Source organism: Phaethon aethereus, assembly GCF_964289735.1.
Source record: "Phaethon aethereus genome assembly, chromosome: 3".
In the NCBI taxonomy this organism is placed as follows: Eukaryota; Metazoa; Chordata; class Aves; order Phaethontiformes; family Phaethontidae; genus Phaethon; species Phaethon aethereus.
In genome coordinates this window covers 36,746,144-36,765,501 of record NC_138576.1, presented here as the reverse complement: position 1 = coordinate 36,765,501, position 19,358 = coordinate 36,746,144, and the positions used below count along the sequence as shown (strand labels likewise).

The following is a 19,358-nucleotide window of genomic DNA, read 5'->3' as shown; positions in this document are numbered from 1 at the left end:
TGCCCTTGCAGATCAAGCAGCACTGTAGCACGATACGTGGTGAACTTTGAGAGAGATGGCTCAGAAACCAAAAGTACAGCAGATGACATCTCAACTATTGGATCTAATAAGGTTGAAAATGAAAAAATTCCACTTTCTCTAAAGGAAGAGAGGGAAGTATCAGCAACTAAACTCACAGTAACAGACCTTCAGCAACTGGTTGCTATAGCACTCCATGAAGACCAGTCCCTGCCAATGGACCTTGGAACACTTCAGTTTACTGATGGTCAGTAGGCAGGCCAATGCCAGGCACAAGTCTGAACCTTGCCCTTTTAAACTGATGCAATTTCAGTAAGGTCTCCTTTGCTTCCCCAACGGATGGTTTTCATTTGATGTATCCCATTCTCCTAAGTGTTGCATGGCATCCAAAGGATGCACAGATCTAAGTTAAATTCTATAGTAAAAGGTACCTTTGTAATTATACAGCCTAACTTGAGTCACACTGTAGCATTTATTTTTCTTGGTTGTTTGTTTAGAAAAGCTGGATATTTTGCACACTAAGACAAATAAGAGAAAATAAGACAAATATGAGAAAAAAGAAAAAGAAAGACTATGAATATTCACTATATCACTTTAATTTCCCAGTAGAGACAGTCTCCTTTCTTTAATGAGACAAAAAGTGAGGGCTTCTTCTAACAGAAACTTAGCTTTCTGAAAGCTAACTTTTGACTGCAAGCAACCCATCTAACCTCCCAGTGAAGTCAGAGGGACAGACACCTTAAAGAGCAGTTGATCCCAAGCTAAAATCGGTGGTGTGAATCGCACTGCAAATGTGCATTTTGCTCTCTGAAACACAGAGGCAATGTAGATGACAAGCTGGGTGTGAAGACCTCCAGCAGAAGGTTGAAGGGCTGCATCCTGTTCAGTAATCCAGCTAATAAATACTCGCTTCTAGTCCATCAATGATTTTTTCAAAGCTAGCATTGCCTTAGTTTTGGGGAGGTGGGTTAAAAATGGGGAAAATAATTTAAAATATTTTTTCATATATATATTTACAAAAACAATTTTAAAACACACACCAAATTTTAGTTGTAGTTTAGTTGTTTCATTTACAAACAGCAGTATTTTCTTGCAAAAAAAAAATTTTAGATGAACTAATACTTTCTGTAAGAATAAAATGTTATATTTTAATGTAGATTAGAAGTACCAAGAAAAAATTTCATGGACATAGAACACTTTAATCATAACTATTTTAATCAACTTTTTCCCACTAGTTATTTTTAATAACCAGTTTTAGAAAAACAGCTTGCATGCAAGCATGTTTTAAAGAGCTCCTCTGAGCGGGTGAAGGGAACAATTGGGCACTAAAGCCAAAATGCTGAAAGTAACAATGGTGTGGACTCTGGGTAAAACTGAAAAGAATTTAGGCTTAATGAACAACACGATATAATGAATCATAGCCCATACGGATTTAACTGAGCAGTTCAAACTTGAGCTGATTTTAAGCATTCATCCATGGTTCAGTTCTCTCCAGACCTATCCCATTTATACTAAACAAAGAATACTACATGTCAAATTCCTGTTTTCAACATAATTGCCAGTTTAAATGTAAATTTATGCCTCTTTCTTCTTAACATGGATTTTTAAAAGTAAATTTTTGATGGAGAATAATTTTCATCTTGTTTTTTACTGAGTTTATGTGTTTTGATAAGTTTTCAGTGTGCCACTGCAGAAATATTGTGTGCTGGGTTGTTTTGGTTTTTTTTCAGAATCTGTTATACCACCTAGTGACTTTGATAATGATATCCAGGCCATGGTCACTATTCCTCTGGCAGGCCCTGATTTGGTAAGTTAATAGTGGTTGTTATATTTATATATTTCTCCATCAGAAACAAAATTAAACAGTGTTAAAATGTACATAAATATACAGAAAAAGGTTTTTATGCTAAAATACATATCTGTTTTTATAAATGCTGTAGGGATGGATGTTGTGGTGTTATATTGTGACAGAGATACTGTTTAGAGCATTTACAGGTGAATATTACTGCTTGATTACCTTTTCCAGCTTTAACTACAAAGTAAAAAATGCCTCACCAGTTCAGTAGTACATCTCAATGACAGAAGGAGAGCAACTGACAGGGACAGTGAAAGTCATCTTTCTTTGACCATTTTTAAAATTACAGGCAGTGAGATTAGGATCACATGCACATACCAAACATTTTATACATCCCATGACTTCATGCTGAGTTAGCTATTTGCAGGCTCCTGTGGCTAAAAATTACTGGCCTTTTTAGCAATGAAAGATAAACATAAGAATGAAAGCTGCTTTTTAAAAACTTTTTTCAGGAGGATTCCTTGAACGTGGAACTCCCATTAGGTTACCCCAGCCCAGCAACAGTGGATCAAACAGGAGACATCTTGGTCAATGAATTTACAACTGGAATCCCTGTGCTAAGTGGAGACATCAGTGCCCCTGAAGACTTTAATAATTTTGTTTCATCTGAACCTGTGTTTCCTACCAAACCCTCCAGAGAACCATTTCAGGACAAATCTCCTCCACACACAGAAGATACTGCTACTGACCACCAAAGTTTCACAGTGCCTTTCAAAGCTCTGGGTAGCACTAGCAGTCCTCCAAAACCAGAGGATTCCTATTTGCCTCCTCCAGCGGATGATTCTGCTAGCAATGACTTAATCACTGATGGCTATGAGTCTACAGTGGAGCAGGCTACCACACTGGCAGTTTATACCACAGGTAGCTTTACCCCACCTAATCTCCTGCAAGCCGGAGATGAGGATACTGAAGCTGACGAGAAGAAAGAACTGACTCATATAACAGGACCACCTTTCAAGGAAGCTGACCAAGATAGTCTGTTTGGACAAGGTAAGACACAAAAGATTTTTCCATAAGAGAGAGTAGGAGAGATCCAGTTGTTATTACAGATACAGTCATGTAGAAGTAAAGTAAGCATTCCTTTTAGTTGTGACAGAAATTTTTCTTGACCATCAAAGGTGAAAAATTTACATTTCTGATTCTCATTTCAGGAAAATCCTAATGTACTTGACTTCAAAGTTGTCAAAGTAAAAAAAAACCAAAAAAACAAACAAACATAAAAACAAAAACAAAAAAAAAAGCCCCACCCCAACAACAGGCCCTTGGGCCCCTCACTATAAGAAGGATATTGTGTTGCTGGAGCAAGCTAGTGAGGGGTCTGGAGCACAAGTCTTATGAGGAGCGGCTGAGGGAATTGGGCTTGTTCAGTCTGGAGAAGAGAAGGCCAAGGGGAGACCTCATCGCCCTCTACAACTGCTGGAAAGGGGGTTGTGGTGAGGTGGGTGTTGGTCTCTTCTCCCAAGTAACTAGCGATAAGACCAGAGGAAATGGCCTCAAGTTGTGCCACAGGAGGTTTAGACTAGGTATCAGGAAAAATTTGTGTACTGAGAGAGTGGTCAAGCATTGGAACAGGCTACCCAGGGACGTGGTGGAGTCACTATCACTGGAAGTGTTCAAAAGACATGTAACCGTGACACTTCAGGACATGGTTTAGGGGGCATGGTGGTGTTGGGTTGATGGTTGGACTTGATGATCTTGAGGATTCTTTCCAACTTTAATGATTCTGTGATTCTGTGAACAAATGCATAAGGATAAGGCATGCTTTCTACAGGTTATTATGGTAAATATTCAAAATGCAGAGTAAAAAAAGTCAGAAAAAAGAAGGATATCCCAGGCTAACACAAAAAATTCTGGTATTTAAAACATGGAAGGTAAATTACTTTGTGTTCTACGGGCAGATCTGGTTGATAGCAGCAAGAGTATCATGAAATAATTTATTCCAAGCAAAGAGTACAATGGGTCAGAAAATTTTACATATCTACAGGTCTGATGAATGTGAAAAACTTTTTAAAATTTGTGTTTTCAATGTTTGTTTATTCAGTTTTATCCATACAATAGGGTTTTTTAGAGGCACCCAGAAATATGAGAAGAAAAACCCCACATAATAAATCAAAAAAGTATATACATACATATATCTGGGTGGAGAAAAGTCTGTATAATTTAACCTTTAAAATGAAAAATATATGATAGACATGTTTCCCACAGTTATCAGAAAAGTGTTGGCCCTGCGGATGAAAAAAGTTTGCACAAAGATAGTAGGGCCAACTTTAGGGCACAGGCAAATTAGGCTTTCCCTTAGAACAGCAAAATGTCAATAAGACTGCTGCCTCCATCGCTACCATCAGCAGCTTGGAAAGCCATGAGACACTGAGGAGAACTGTGGTGTAGGGTAACTGGATTGTATGGGGCAGCAGCTTCCACTGGCAAAGCACTTAGAGCACAATTCCTGCTGTTGCCCTCCATCTGTCCCAGCTTTTGTCTGCTCCCTCTCCTGCTCCCCAACCTGGTCTCAACAACTCTGTGTTATTTTAGACTTACACTTCTAAGAAGCTAGAGGTCACTACAAACACATGGGAGGAATTAGTTATTTGATGGATATTCACATGTGCTTTGTCTCAGATTTTTGACTGACCCTCTGAACAGAAAAGCAGAGGGCAGGTAAGAACTTCATAGGAATCAGCAGGAGTCTCTGAAGTGCCCACGTAGTCTCTAAGCAATACTAAAATATCTGCAAAGAACAAATTAAAAACAAATTCAGTGGCAAAACTCCCACATTAGCTTGCACAACCACACTCAGTGCTTCTGGATCCCCAAGAATGTCATCCTCAACACTTGTAAGTTTGCTCCCTGCTTCAGGGAAGTCCCTTGCTCCCATAGGAGGCTCTACTCTGTCCCTGTTCTGCTAGCTCCCTCCTTGCTCAGCCCTTGGCCTTTCGTGTCCCACCCTGCACTCCAGAAGCCTCTTGGAGAGAGCATAATGAACCCTACTCCCCCTTTCAAGACATTCCTCCTAACCCAGCAAATCCAGAAATAGCAAGAAGGCACCTTCATCCCTACTGCCCAGCCACATCCTATAAGGCAAACGGGCAATGTTTGCATAGCCGGTCGGAAATACCCCACTGTGTGGTAAGAATGTCCTTCACGTTGGGCCCACACAGCAGAAATGTGAGAGAGGGGAAAGCCCATGTAGTGTACTGTCTATAGTATTGTTCTTTCTGGATCCACTAAGTAAGAAGATCAGCACTTTAAAGAATAAAGAATGTAAAAGCTGCCACTTGGGATCATACACTAATCAGCTCCAGACAGGGAAGAGCATAGCATATTCTATGGTCATGTTGCAACTGGTAGTTTATGTACTGCATAAGAACTTCCTGTTCTATAGTCTTGCCTTTATACACAGAGTTCTGAAGTAAGAGAAAGGCAAATACTTGATGTATTTATGATTAACAGAGTGACTTAAAGATTAGAAAATCACTTCTTATAAGAATCAATTGTGAAATATTCCTGAAAATAAAATTTATGATGAAAAGTGTTAAACACAACTATTTTCAAATGCATGCTGAGAAGTCTTGTAGTGCTACTGATAAAAGCACAGCATACCTTCAGATAACAGTACAGCATACCTTTAAATAACATTCATTATAACTATGGAATAGTGTTACATTTGCAGGGGGAAAAAGTCATAAGCATTTTTCATTCTATTCACTCATTGGGTTAGGGATTTGATGCCATAAAACCCACATATTTATTTCACATTTTGCTAAATAGCTAAAAAACCTTGTAGCCTAACAGCTCCAAATGATCGAAGAGAAATAGAGAGTATTTGACTCACGAAAAATGCAGAGAAACTTATGCTGAAGATACTAGTTCCATTCTTTTTCTTCAGGTCAAAACTTGTAAATAGTTTGTTTATTGCAATTTATTATAGTTACTGACTGACTGTTTTTCACTGGATGGGAGGAGGGATACAGGAGATGGACCTCCCTCTGGCCCCAAGGTTCAAGCTTGCTTGATTGTTCCCCAGTGACAGTGTGGGACTACAGATCATTTGACTCTCGCACAGACTCTGATACCTCAGATAGAAATGGGGATTAAATTACGTGTTTCTAAATGATCCTCAGAGACAATACATTGCATAGTTTAATGAGTTTCAATGTCACCAGGTAAATATCAGGACCAAGGGAAATTTTAGGAAGGATAATACAATAATAAGTTCACCACGTACTAACCCAGATTTCTTCAACAAATTTTCTCATATAATTTGAAATTCAGTAAAAAAATATATGTAGGTTTTTCTTCTTCCTAAAGCCATTATTGCCAGTGCCCAAAGAACAGGGAATTGTTTGCTTAAAGAGGTGTGGGTCTTCTGTAAGCAGATCTTGTAGGCATCTGGTACTGACCCTGTAAACACTGTTGCACATTTGGGTTGGAACCTGTCAGTCTAGAGCTATAAAAAAATCTTCCCCAAAATAAGGCCCATTATCTTGTTCCTCTTTGTTGAACACAAGTTATGTCTAAAACAAGCACTAGAATACAAGAATTCCATCATCATCTCTGCAACAGAGAGAAGGAGAAAAATGATTGTTCCCTGTCTAAAAAGAAGGGATGATGTGTTAGCAATGAAACAAAGCTGTAGTTACTATGTTTGCTTAAAATCTTATACTACATAAAATATACTGTATGCTTAACAGAAGAGCAATGCAGAAAATCTATTTACTGAGTTCTTAAAAGAGTAAATTATGTATACTTTTTCAAACTTTTTCTCTTTTTATAGCTTTTTCAGCTCTGCAAGTCCTGTGTACAGCATTCCCTGTATTCTTTTATTTCCCTAGATGTTACATATTTCATAGGAAGAGATAGAATTTGATCTGGAAATTCAGGACTTAACAACATTTATGACAGAAGCTTTATTAAAGTCAACAAGTGCCGGTGATACAAATTTTAACATAGCAAGCAGAATTCCTCACTAGCAGGTACATAGTTTTTCACACTTTGTGCCTGGCTGCATTTCATAGCCACATTTATTAGTAACTTTTTTTTTTTAAATCCTTTTAATTGTTGCTGGTGTGAAACGGCAAGAACTACTTAGACAGTTCTGTAAAAGGTTGGACAGAACTGTTTAGTGTTTAAACAGTTGCATGCAATTCTACTACATTAATTTCCTGCCCTTTCCCCACCCTAGAGTCCAGACGATGGAGCAAATTTTCTTCATCACATGCTTAGAACTTTAAATTCACTCCTCTTTACCATGAAAGGAAGAGTTGGCTAGCAGAAATAACAAAGTTTGAGATTCTTTTAGGTGTCCTCATCAGCTGTATGTTTCACAGATGGACTTTATTGCATTGGTTATCACATGTATGTAACTACTGGCTGAACATTACTACAGATCCCTGAGCACTGGAAGTCTACAACCTACACCAACTACTTTAATTGTGCCTACCTGAGGTCGCTGAGCAAAAAAATTCTTTCACAGCTCCCAAACAGATAATCAATCAGACTCAGCCTCACACATGCAAATACACACAAAGTTCTGCATATGACATCTAGGGAAAAGAGAGTAAAAAACAGGTGAGGGATGAGAAGTCAAACTAACAAGAGGTGTCCTTTTAAGCCATGCAGGATGAGATTTGTCACGCTTGGGCAGACAGTGGAAGGAATGAGCCAGGAGCAAGTGTGAAGCTTCTTTCAGATGATACTGTGCTCATTCTGGACAGTGATGGGCAGTAAAGAGCAGGCCAGTGAGGATTAGACAGCCGTGATGGCCAAACAGTGATGGCAGTTACTCCATTCCTTGAAGTAGCCTGGAAACACTAGGAAGATGATAAACTGTCTTTAAAGTAAGCCTCTCAAATTCTGTTTTGAGATTTCTCAATAGAATTAAGAGAAAAACCCTGGGAAAAATTTCCAGACTTCTTACTGAAAAGTTCTGAAATGCCAGGATCAGATGTCATGGTTTACAAACATCTGACAAAGGTTTTTCTGTGTTGTAGCACCTTCAAAATTTAGGCTATTTCCATTTTCCATTTACAACAAGTGCAAAAACCTTGTTTTTTTCTATGTCTGTGATGATACCTGTTCAGTGCTCTCTAGCTTTCCTCTTTCTTCTTCGTATTTTTTTCCCCTCTGGAGTTAACTCATCAGTATCTCTTCTGTATGGATAAATTTCTTCTCCCTCTCTTTGCAGTCTTCCTGTGACTCTATCTAAAACAGTATGACCATTCAGAAAGGAAGCCACTTGTGTAAAGTATTAGATTATTATTTCAAAAACCAAGGAAATTTTAGTAGTAAAACAAATGCAAACAGATCTATAAACAGATAAAAGAGTTCATTAAGTCTGTTACAACAAGAATTATATACTTTTACTTCCTAAACAGTTAGAGGAATTTTAATTTGTGTTTGTTTTAATTATAGCTACTAACAACTTATACAATCCAGGTAAATGGTTATCCCAAAATACTGACCATCATGGAGGAAGCAATATTTCTGGAGAAGTTATTCCAGAAGTATTTGACAAAACAAAGTTGGCAGTAAAATACTTCAACTATTCTGTTGTACTCCATCTCAGTCTCATCAGCCTGGATCATCCTTAAGCTGTCAAGAAAGACTCTGAGTGAAGATGACTCTGCAGGGTGTATCACAGAGTTTTTTCTGGGAGAAAAAAACACTGATGAGGAGGAGATGGTAATCCCATCTCTGTATGCATAACCAATAAGAACCTCATTAATTTCATAATTGCTGTCGTGTTCACACAGCATTGCTGTGAGTGGTCTCCTTTGATGTCTTCCTCCTGCCCAACAGTTAATTCGGTTGTGCACTCCTCACTCACTACTATTGCTAAGCAATCTCTAGAAAAACTCGGTTTTCTGGATGTTTGGGGATTCTTTCTGCCTCTGCTTCACTCCCAGCTGCCTAAGCACCACCTGTGCTTAGCATAGCTTTCTATTTGGCATAACCAGCATTGCCACGGAAAAGAAAATCCCATTACTTCTTGCAAGAACCACTCTGGATGTTTGCAGGATTGGAATTCACCCATTCTTTGTGCCAGGAATACTCACCATTTTTTTCACATCGATGGTTAACAGGGTAAGAACTCTGCTGTTTTCTTGCATGTTTTTCTGTTTTTCTTATGTTTTCTTTGACCATAAACTGACAGGTTTTCTCAACTTTCCCTCATCAGCTCCTCTCTCTGCCCTTTCACTTGTCGCTTGCCACTTCAGATGTGCAAAGAATGCTTTTGTTGGAGGTGCTGCTTCAGTCCGATGCTTGAAAAAGTGAACAGGTAGGTCTAGCTATGTCATTTTCTCAAGCACTATATGCAATATTGATTAGCCTAAAAGTTATCTGTGAACAGAAGATGAAGCTGAATGCAGACATTTCAGCAGGCCTACATTAAGATACATCAAATCTAAGAAAAAGTTCATCATATGTTCACCATTGTGATAGTTAGAATTGCATACTCAAGAGTACTATAGGTATTCTGGAGTCATAAAGATATTAGAGTATGTGATTAGCTTATAGCCAAAATTTAATGACAGTCTGCTGCTCAGCTATCTACATGCTGGGAAAAGCAGGAACAACCTGAATAGAACAAAACCTGTATCACATGTTCAAAGCATGCTTAAAAATACTAACATGAAATTACTAATCCAAGAAAAAAGGTATGAGAGAAATAGATTACTATTTTCCCAATTTAACACATCACTTCTTGTTTAAATTATTAAGCTATCCAATCACTTCAGTTCAGTTTTACTTTAAGGTTAAGCTTTGCTTCCTTCAAATGGAAGTTCTTATTCATACCCCTCCAAATACGAAATATAAATGCACATTAACCAAAACAAGTGAAACTTTACTTATGCAGTTGGTAATTCCAATGACTCATTGAAATTACTGTGTGAAGTACAGAAAACAATTTATATTTCTGCAAAGGAAATTTGCTTATCCAGAGGCTGAGCTACATGTATAATGAAAAAATGTTAACACCTCATTCTCCACCCACATAGGTAGCACAAAGATATACCTCAGTGCTCCACCAGTTGTTCACTCATACTTTTTACTCTGAAGTCTCTTCCCCAGACACAGGCACAAATTGCTATCCCATTGTTTCCACAGGTGCACACCTGCACCAGATGCTCATATTCTGCACACACGCTTGGGGTTCCTCTCACACAATCATCACCGTTGCTAGTAAACTCCATTGCTCCTGCAGCTAATTCTCATTGCACCTCACATGTTCCCTTTTAGGCTCTCAAAGCTAACCATCCTTCAGTACCTCTGTTTTCCAAATGCTATCACTTCTCCTATAATTAGCATTTCCCTGATTGTCCCTTTCTATGTTCAATGCTGTTTCACTCCAAACTAATCATCCCCCTCCCTCCAAAGTCACCATAATACTGTTCACTTAAAATCAGCCCACTAGTCAAAACTTAAGCTTTTCACTGGTGCATGCAACCTTCCACTACAAGTGAGATGTAACATATGTAGCATAGGCTTTCGTACATTCCAGTCTCAGATCCCATCTTGTGTTAAAACCAATCCATGATCACATTTCTGCTTGTGTGCAGAAAGCTGAAAAATAACATATTAATGTCCTGAATAAAATTATTGAAAAACCTCTGACCAGTGCAGTAGTAAAATAGGAAAAATATTTTAAAACAATACAGATTTTTAGGCTGAGGGTATAAGATAACCCTTTGCCAGGTTATAAACGAATAAATCTAATGAAGTTTACATGTCAGATAGTCCAGATGGAACAAATATCAGGTAAAGTGGCACTGCTGAGACTAATATGCCCTAAATAATGCATTTCCTTTACTCATTAAAAATCCCTGATCTTACTAGAAATGCTGACTTTGAGAAATAATATGCTATGATCAAATGGTACTAAAATTTTATCTTTTTTAAATTATTACAGTCCTCTCTTCGGAGGATACAGTATCCTTCCAGCATAAGAAGGTCCATTTGAACTCAGCCTGGCATTTTTAATAGTGAATTCCTTGTTAGGGGATAACTCATGACACCTGCACTAGACAACTACAGGGCAAGTTGTAACTTGCGTACTCTGAATTACATCTCTGGATGGAGTTGTATACCTCTCTCTACCAGCTACAGAGCGGGCTTGGCCTTCCAGCTTTTATTCTTTCAGCCATACCTGAGATTCCTCACATAGATGGCACTGATGTTAATATCAATTTAAGCTGTATGTTCATCAATTTGAAAGATGCCATAGTATTCAAAACTAACAGACAAAAAGACATAAAAATCTTAAATGTATGCAAATTTGCAATAATGTTTGTATTAAATTTAACAGGTTTTGTGTTTTTGTGAAAATCTAGAATGTGCAAAGCTCCTGACAGTATAGATCTCATATATTTGCACATTGCAGTTTCAAAAAAAGAAAAAAAAGAGTTCTGATTTCTAGTTGAAGATTACAACATTTTCTCCAATATGTTCTTAACATTGCTTTCTCAATACAACTTTATAGAAAGGTATATGGAGGAAAGGACTAAACACAATTTCAAGAATAGTAGCCAGGTGTAAGTTAGAAGGAGGCAGATGTTTCACTTTCATTCTGTAGAGTGGTAAGATCATTATGTGCATCAGTAAGAACATGATTAAACCAAGCCTGGATGCAAACAAATTAGTTTCTTGTTCATTTTATTGCCTTTACTTGTTTAGGTTTCTTTTTCATTCTTCCCCAGTTGGTGCATTTTTTTTTTAAATTAAACTATTGTAGAGTACAATACTTGTAGAATAGTGGTGCCAATAACAGATATCTGAGTTTACAGTCAAAATTTTATATATGGCCAAATATTCCTTTAATAACCATCTTTATTGCCATGCAATCTGGAATGATGGGCCTTCAAGCAGAGTGGGAGGAGGGTATTGTTGGCATAGCAAAACCTACCAGGGGCTGACTGAAAAAACAAGAAGTATTATTCATGAATGACATTGTCATACCTGAGGATTTCAATTCCTAAGCAACACCTTTCAATAAAACTTTCCATTGTTTTGGTTTATTTTTCAAGAGATGAGGAGGAATGAGGTTGGCAAAATACTGCAGCAGTAATATATTTCAGTCCTTTCCCCTAAATGGTTGCGTAGCCTAGAGCAGGGGCTGAAGATCTGGCTAAACTTGTCTTAGATCATTAAGATAGATAAGTTCCAATCTTATCCCTATTAAATATCTTATTCCTCCTTTCAGAATTGGGCATTAACTGCTGCTCTAAAGTGAAAGAATGTAAATCAAAATTGCGCTAAATAATTCTTTAAGAACTTCAGAATATGCCTACATGATACTGCAAAGCTCCAATAAAGAAAAAAGTAGTGTGGCTTGAAGAGAATGCATGCCTGAAAGCATCACAGCTACCACCAAGAGTTAAGTTAAGAGCAAGCCAAGTATCTTAATCCAAAAGTTTTACATGAGAACTTATTTAAATGTCACTTTTTTGGAAACTAGCATATGTCTTAAGACTTCTCCACACCAGTGTTATATGAAGGCCTCTTAGGGAATTTCAAAGCAAACATACAGCTAAAGACTGTATGAATACATTTTACTGTTCTGTGTAGTTGTTGCTGGTTTTAACATTTAAACTGCCTGCTCCTTAAACAATGGTGCTCTGGCTATTATGAACTGCTCAGATTCAGAATCCAACCATGATGGATGGATTTAACAAGCCAAGTCAGCACTAAGGCATCTGGTCTAAACTCATGATCAATATCACTAAAATTGAAGTGTATTCTTACAATGCAACATAGTCTAAAACCAGCAGGATCTTCCTAGTTAAATATCTCCTTCCACCTCTCTCTCACAGTCACTTGTTCAACTTCAAAACTATGAGAAAAATCAGATTGCCTACATCCAAGGCACAGCAGTTGGGGAGAATAAAATACTCCTCATTCTGTGACTTTCATTCCATTAATTCTGTGGTTTCCACATAAAAGTGAATATATTAGGAAAAAAAAAATATGTATCCAGTGTTTTCAGTTTTCTTGGCAAGTCTTAAGTGCTCATCTGATGACAAGATTTTAAGAGATTCATGGGTTTTAACTTTCTAATTTCATGTTTGTCTTTTCTGTTTTTAGGTCCTTGGGTCAACACATTAATTGAATTTGTATCGTGTGACTTCTATTTTGTTTTTACCATTTTGTAAACTAATAAACTTCAATACCACAAAACTGCCTGATAGTCCCATCACCTACAAAAATTTGCTCTTTTTTTTTCCTATCACGCAGCTGAGAAAATGGGCAGGGATTTGGAGGGTACTTTCAATTCTGAAGGATAGGTATTATAACCTGCCAGATTTTGTTTCTAATCATTCTAAAGCAAAATAAATCAAAAACAGTATTCTAGGTTCCAGGTTCTCCATTTGGGGAGCTCCAAAATCGTTACGGTGACATGCAAGAGTATTTGCAATGTTTGGATGGATGCTTCTTTATGTTTCAAGGTGTTTGTAAAGCTTTAGGTTATTTTCAGACAGATTTTGTTATTTTAAACTCATGAAATAAATTTTTCAAATTTCATTGTAGACCAGTCAACAATGGGCATAAGGGAATAAGAACCTTCCTGAAGCCATGGTTTTAAGCAAGATGTTTCTTATTCAGCTTTGATTCCATTCCTTTGTAGAAGTGTATTCGTATTTGCAAATTCACTGCTGCTCAGTTTTGCTTCTCTATTTAATTCATTTATGTGAATACCAATCAAGTTCAGACTTCTCAGTTTAGATCGGTATCTTGTTTAAGATATATTTTAAAATGATTTCTCTATGGTAGCACATAGTGCAGAACTTCAATACAAAATAGCTCACAATAAATAATAGTCACAGCAGCCTCCGGTATTTTTTAAATGTTTTCATTGTAAATGTACTTACTAATTCCCCTACTTCACAAGAGCATTCTAATCTCTGCTGAATCATTTCTTTAGGGATTAATTTAATCAGAAAACTGATTTTTGAACTCTTGAGCACTAGAATGTCATTTTATCTGGCAATCTCAGTAGCAGATGAGGTAAAGGTTCTGTAAATGGTAAAAGTGACTTGTCATGTTATGGAAATAACCTACCACTGACCTACTGTCCATACAAGGTATCTAATTATACACCTGTCTGTATAGTATTCTTATAAAACACAGGAATACTGCCTTAACATCCAACTTTATACTCCCTTAATTATGAGTGTGAATACTGGTCAACTGCCTAAAGCAATTAATATGGAAATACTGACTTCTGCTGTAGTCAGAAGAGTGCTGAGGCAAATGGGTGTTTCTGCATCTCTTCTGAGTCTTAACTTAAGAGAGGCAGAACAGTCACCATAACCAGGTGCAGCAGCTCTTGAAGTCAGTGGAAAGATGATAGTGGGATGATGGTTCAAAGCCCAGGTTTAACAGATTATCACTGACTGCTCTCCAGTCCCTTTTCCTCAGATACTTCTGTTTCATAGTTTCAGTGCAGAATGAAGTCAAACATTGCTACTCAGAGCTTTGGGGATGCTTAAAACCTGTTCCTGTACTGTTCAAAGTACTTATGTGTTTCTGAAATGCTTAATCCTTTAGAACTGCTGAAACATGAGAATGCCAAAGACAGTCATTAAAATTTAACAGTCAAGTCTCTCAGTATATGAATTTCACACAGGTCTATAAAGTAAGCTTGCCCAATTAATCGTATATCTATTGTATTTCCAACTGTTGTGCTTCAATGACTGCTTTGAAGCTGAAAAAGTTTAAAAAAATCATGTATTAAATGTATTTATTGCATTATTTCAAAGCTTTAAAGACATACGCTTATTCAAAAAACATGCAAAAAGCTTTAATTAGAAAACTATTAGCAGATAGTTAATTGAAGTAAAGCAAGCCCTTAATAAAACAGAAAATGGCAAGCCAAATTACTGTTTTTCAGCCATGCATTGGCCAATGCATGTGAAAATGATAATCAAAGAAAAAATGAATTTGTAATTGCACAAGAAACCAATGTTTCAGAGGGCTCTTACAGGTACAGTGCCTAAACATGAAATTGCTCAAGGCAAACATGACTCCCTTTTGCTACTGACTGACTGCCAAGAAGGCAAAGGGAGCTTGCATTTCCCAAGGAGAGACGGATCAACAAAAACATTAACCCTCAGACATTCCGTAAAGGGAATTCTTTCTCTGTAGTGAAAACTTTGTGTAAGTTGAGTAAGACCAGCTAATTTACACCAGTGAAAAGTTTATGGGCAGTCAGGCTGTTCAGCATCATTCTGCTTCTCTCAGGCAGGATTAGCTGCACTGAGGGCAAAGTTGCAGGGGAGTAAAAGTAGTCAGAGCTTGGCTTTGTTCTTAACGATTTACTCTAAAACTTTATGCACCTTTGACGAACAAGTGAAGAATTCTTTGCTTTTTATGTCTTCAGTCATTGCAGAAGTATATAATACTACTGACCTCCAAAAAAAGCAATCGTGGAAAAGATCTCAAAGTGCGATGAGGACCATGTCATAACTCTGTTCAGGAGCAAATGTCCCAAATCAAATACACAGTCAGTTGCCCCAGCCAAATTACTCAGATAAGCATGAAATTCAGTAAAACAGGGTCGTTCAGTTGTTACCAAGTAGGAAGTGGGCCTTGATGACAGTGTGTAGAGCCCAGCTAAAGAAGCACCCTTGGAAGATTCTTTCACAGTGAACATAGACAAGATTAGTAAGCTGTAGTTGCTCAACACCCCAAATTCTACAGTGTTTTAGCTTTTCAGGTCTTGATTTTGCAAATTTAATGTTATCCTCTTAGTTTTCAGAGTGTCAGGTAAAACTGAATTGTTCTGAGAATAATGAGACATTATCATTACTAAGTAGTATTTTATTAGGATAGAAAATACTTCTCTTGTGACATCATGTCAGAATGACATTTATTTGTATCTTTGGTAGTGAGAAGATGATGATGAAGCACAGCTGCAAAGTACGAAAATTTTCAGAATAAACTGAAGGCTGCTTATATAATTTACACAGAGCACTACGTAATAGTGGAGCTAGAGCTGCAGCTATCAGGCTGTTCTATGAAAAATTAGACAACTCAAAAAGTTTCAGTGAGGATGCTAAGGAAAAAAGGTCAGGAGATACAAGAATTTTTAGGACTGGAGATGGAGAAAAGATGGGGTTCACTCCCAGTGAAAGTGCAGAGAAGTTCTTTTGGTTTCACTGGACGCTGAACCTGGCTTCTGGAGAGTTCATATAGACAGACAGAATGACAGGCATAAATCATTCTGGCTCTTCTGGCTTGGCTTTACAATTAAAAAGACAATCAGTAATTATGTGCTGCAAGACATTTGTTGTGACAGGTTAGGTTAATGATCCTCTTCTCTTAATTCCCTTAATCCTCAACTTACTTGTGCCCTAGTTAAAGATGAAATACCTCAAACAAAAATTCAGCACTTTATTTATTTGTTTGTACACAACAGTCCTGCATCCAGGGATTTTGTAACATTTCAGGCACCCACAAAATGTGTAAATTTGAATCCAGCTACTTGCTGTACCAGTCCATCTGATATTTTTATCAGCAGAGCTGCCCATAAGGAGATTCTTACCCTGCTTTATGGGTGAAACTCTTAAATGCAAACTTTTTCCTTCGTTAGTTATTTTCTTCAGCCAGCATGTATACAAATATATACATGTACATTGTAATAAAGTAATTTTCATATACAGAACAATATCTGTAGGTGGACTTGGAAAATTTGTCTATTGCCAATAAGAAATGTCAATGCTTATTAAGTTCATGAATAAAATTAAATACCAGGACCTCTTAATGTATAACCTTCTGGGTCTGCTTATTAATGCAAACCCACTAGAAAAATGTCTCATGACAATTTGACCTTTCCAAACAATAAGTCCTTATTCATGGTCAATTAGGAGGTTTTTACTCACTTAAAAAAAACATAAGAGGACCAACTAATGAGACATCTAAAATAAAGTTGTTGAAATGGCAGTTGATTTGTTCTGATTAGTCAAACCTATGTATTTTACTCCGTCATTCGGGAATAAATGCCTACAGGTAGCACTCCTTTTACAAAGATTTGATATAGCAGTGTGCCTAGGGAATTGGCTCTTAATTTAGTGTTTACACATCTTTACCAACAGCAGTTTAATTTTAGATATAAAACTCTCCTCAGTACAATATTGTCCTGTCTTGTCCATGTAATACAAAAAACCATCTGGAGAATTCAGCGAATCTTTGTGGGAGGGTAAGTGGTGCCTGAGAGTTAGAGTTGAGGTTTTTATTACTGATAGCAGTTTTTAATTCCATGTCATTGTTTAACTTTCAATATGGTTACTCTGGGGGTATATTTGAGTTCAGCATCTTCCTCTGTGCTCTCTGTGGGCTCCCTAGACCTGAATGATAGCGTTGTAGACCAAACTGTATGTTGAAATGAAATATGCTGAGATTAAGAATGTCTAAATCTTCAGTGTTTGTACCTTTAGAGGTTTCATAAAATAATTCCCTGGTTTTTTTCTAGCCTTCTCCTGTAAAAATGTCATCTACAAGGAAAACTGTTCGAATTTTTACAAATACTTGCTTTACAATGAACCAGTTTAAGTGTATTTTGTGTTCCATTTCAAAATTATATATATATGCACATACAGAATCATAGAATAGTTGGGGTTGGAAGGGACCTTTAAATGTCATCTAGTCCAACTCCCTTGCAATGAGCAGGGACACCTACTGGATCAGGTTGCTCAGAGCCTCGTCCAACCTGACCTTTAATGTTTCCAGGGATGGGCCATCTACTACCTCTCTGGGCAACCTGTGCAAGGGTTTCACCAGCCTCATTGTGAAAAATGTCTTCCTTATTTCTAGTCTTAAAACAAATATATATTGGTTTTATTTATAAAATTTTTGGGTTTTTTTATTTTGTTTATATTTTTAAATGTAATATATTTTAAACCAACTTTATAAAAATTTTATTTAAAAAACCAATATTTTAAGTGCAAAGGATGGGTTTTTTCATTGCAGATGTCTAGGTCATCTTTGTTTCATCCATAGTTTTTAACCCCTTAAGACTGATTTTAACAAAGTCTCATGCAGACAGTGGAAAAGCTTGGCAAAACCAGTTGCAAATCATTTTACTGCTGATTCCAACATGTCACCTGTGTAGGCAAGTCTTGCAGCAGTAATGTGACACATTAGACAAAGTGCTACCAACAGAAGGGGTCAGTAACCCCTGGGTTCAGGACTGGTGGGGTGCTTCAGCAAGGGTCCAGCAGCCTTTTAGGTGCCATTTAAAGCCATTTACTTTCACATTGCAAGGGACTAACACCCCCTCTGTGGTCAGTCACTGTTTATCTCAGCTGGAGGGACAGTGACTGATAAGAATTGGCAGCTTATGAAAACAGGTGATACGTGCACAGAGGTCATCTTGGTATGCCCTCAAGGCCTTTTAAGTTACTTTGCTTGTAATAAGAGGATGCCAGAAGACCTTTATAGTCTATGTATAGACTATATATATATACACACACGTATGCACAGCTATATGCCAAATGTGCAATATATATCTGTGTATTCTGTTTCAAACTTGCTGCAATTTCAAAGCCATTTCAGCACTTCTTTCTCCTGTAGTTACTTCTTTCTAAAATATAATCTGCCTAACAAATACCATCATGATCATATGCTCAAGTGTGTGTTGTCATGCTGAGAGAAGGTTGTTCTGTGGAGTTGCAGGTTCATCCCATCAGTAGATCATCCTGCATTAATGCCTCCAGCACTAATGCTAAGAAATCTCTTCTGAGTTCCCTTAACTAATATGTGACTCTCACTCCTTACCAGTGTAACAGGTAACAAGAGCTTTGTAAACAGAGAACATCACTAGGCTTTGTTTTTCTAATCTGTCCATATCCTTGATTACACAAGAAACATGGGGACATGACAAGAGAAAAGCATCTCAAGTTCTCAGTGAAGTATTAGGGCATCAAGCTGTGGTGTAGCGTTTGGCATTACATGCGGCATGTACAACCCTGGGTTCCATACAGCACTTTGCTATTCTTTTTTTGGCTCTTTTCTAAGACTGGAGGGACTAGGACTGTAGCCCTTGTACTATACTGTCAGCAGTGCAAATTAGATATCACAACAAATAAAAGGAGACTGCACAACTGTGCTAGTTTAAATGGAAATTTGATACAACAACTTTATAGTCCTGTTGTGCTTCCAGATCACCAGTCTGCCTTTGCAGTAAAGGAGAATGCAGCACTTCGTTGTTCTCTGCATCCCACCCAACACAGATGCTTCATATTAGTATTGTGCTTCAGAGCCTTTACTGAATTACCAGTATTCTAAGCTCACTTGTTATTTTGTACACTTCAGTCATGAACAGTCACTGGGGATGTGGGAGGGAGGTGGGAGGAGCTCATCATGTGAAAGATTTTCCCATAAGGATCATAAGATTGGGCACTCCTGATCCTCAAGGCAAATCCAAATATCCTGATCTCACTTGCTCAGGTTTTATGCTACCACAGTTCCATTGATTTCAGTGAGTTCA

General features: G+C 37.5%; 1 protein-coding gene across 1 annotated transcript in view; it reads left to right on the top strand.

The window, feature by feature from the left end:
* Positions 1-19,358, top strand: part of IMPG1 (interphotoreceptor matrix proteoglycan 1) — a gene marked incomplete at both ends in the record, with an annotated part of 62,534 nt that overhangs the window by 29,957 nt on the left and 13,219 nt on the right. The window contains 3 exons of the mRNA XM_081997180.1: positions 12-265; positions 1,749-1,825; positions 2,326-2,863. Of these exons, the coding sequence (XP_081853306.1) occupies positions 12-265; positions 1,749-1,825; positions 2,326-2,863 (869 nt within the window). The remainder of the gene's footprint in view (positions 1-11; positions 266-1,748; positions 1,826-2,325; positions 2,864-19,358) is intronic.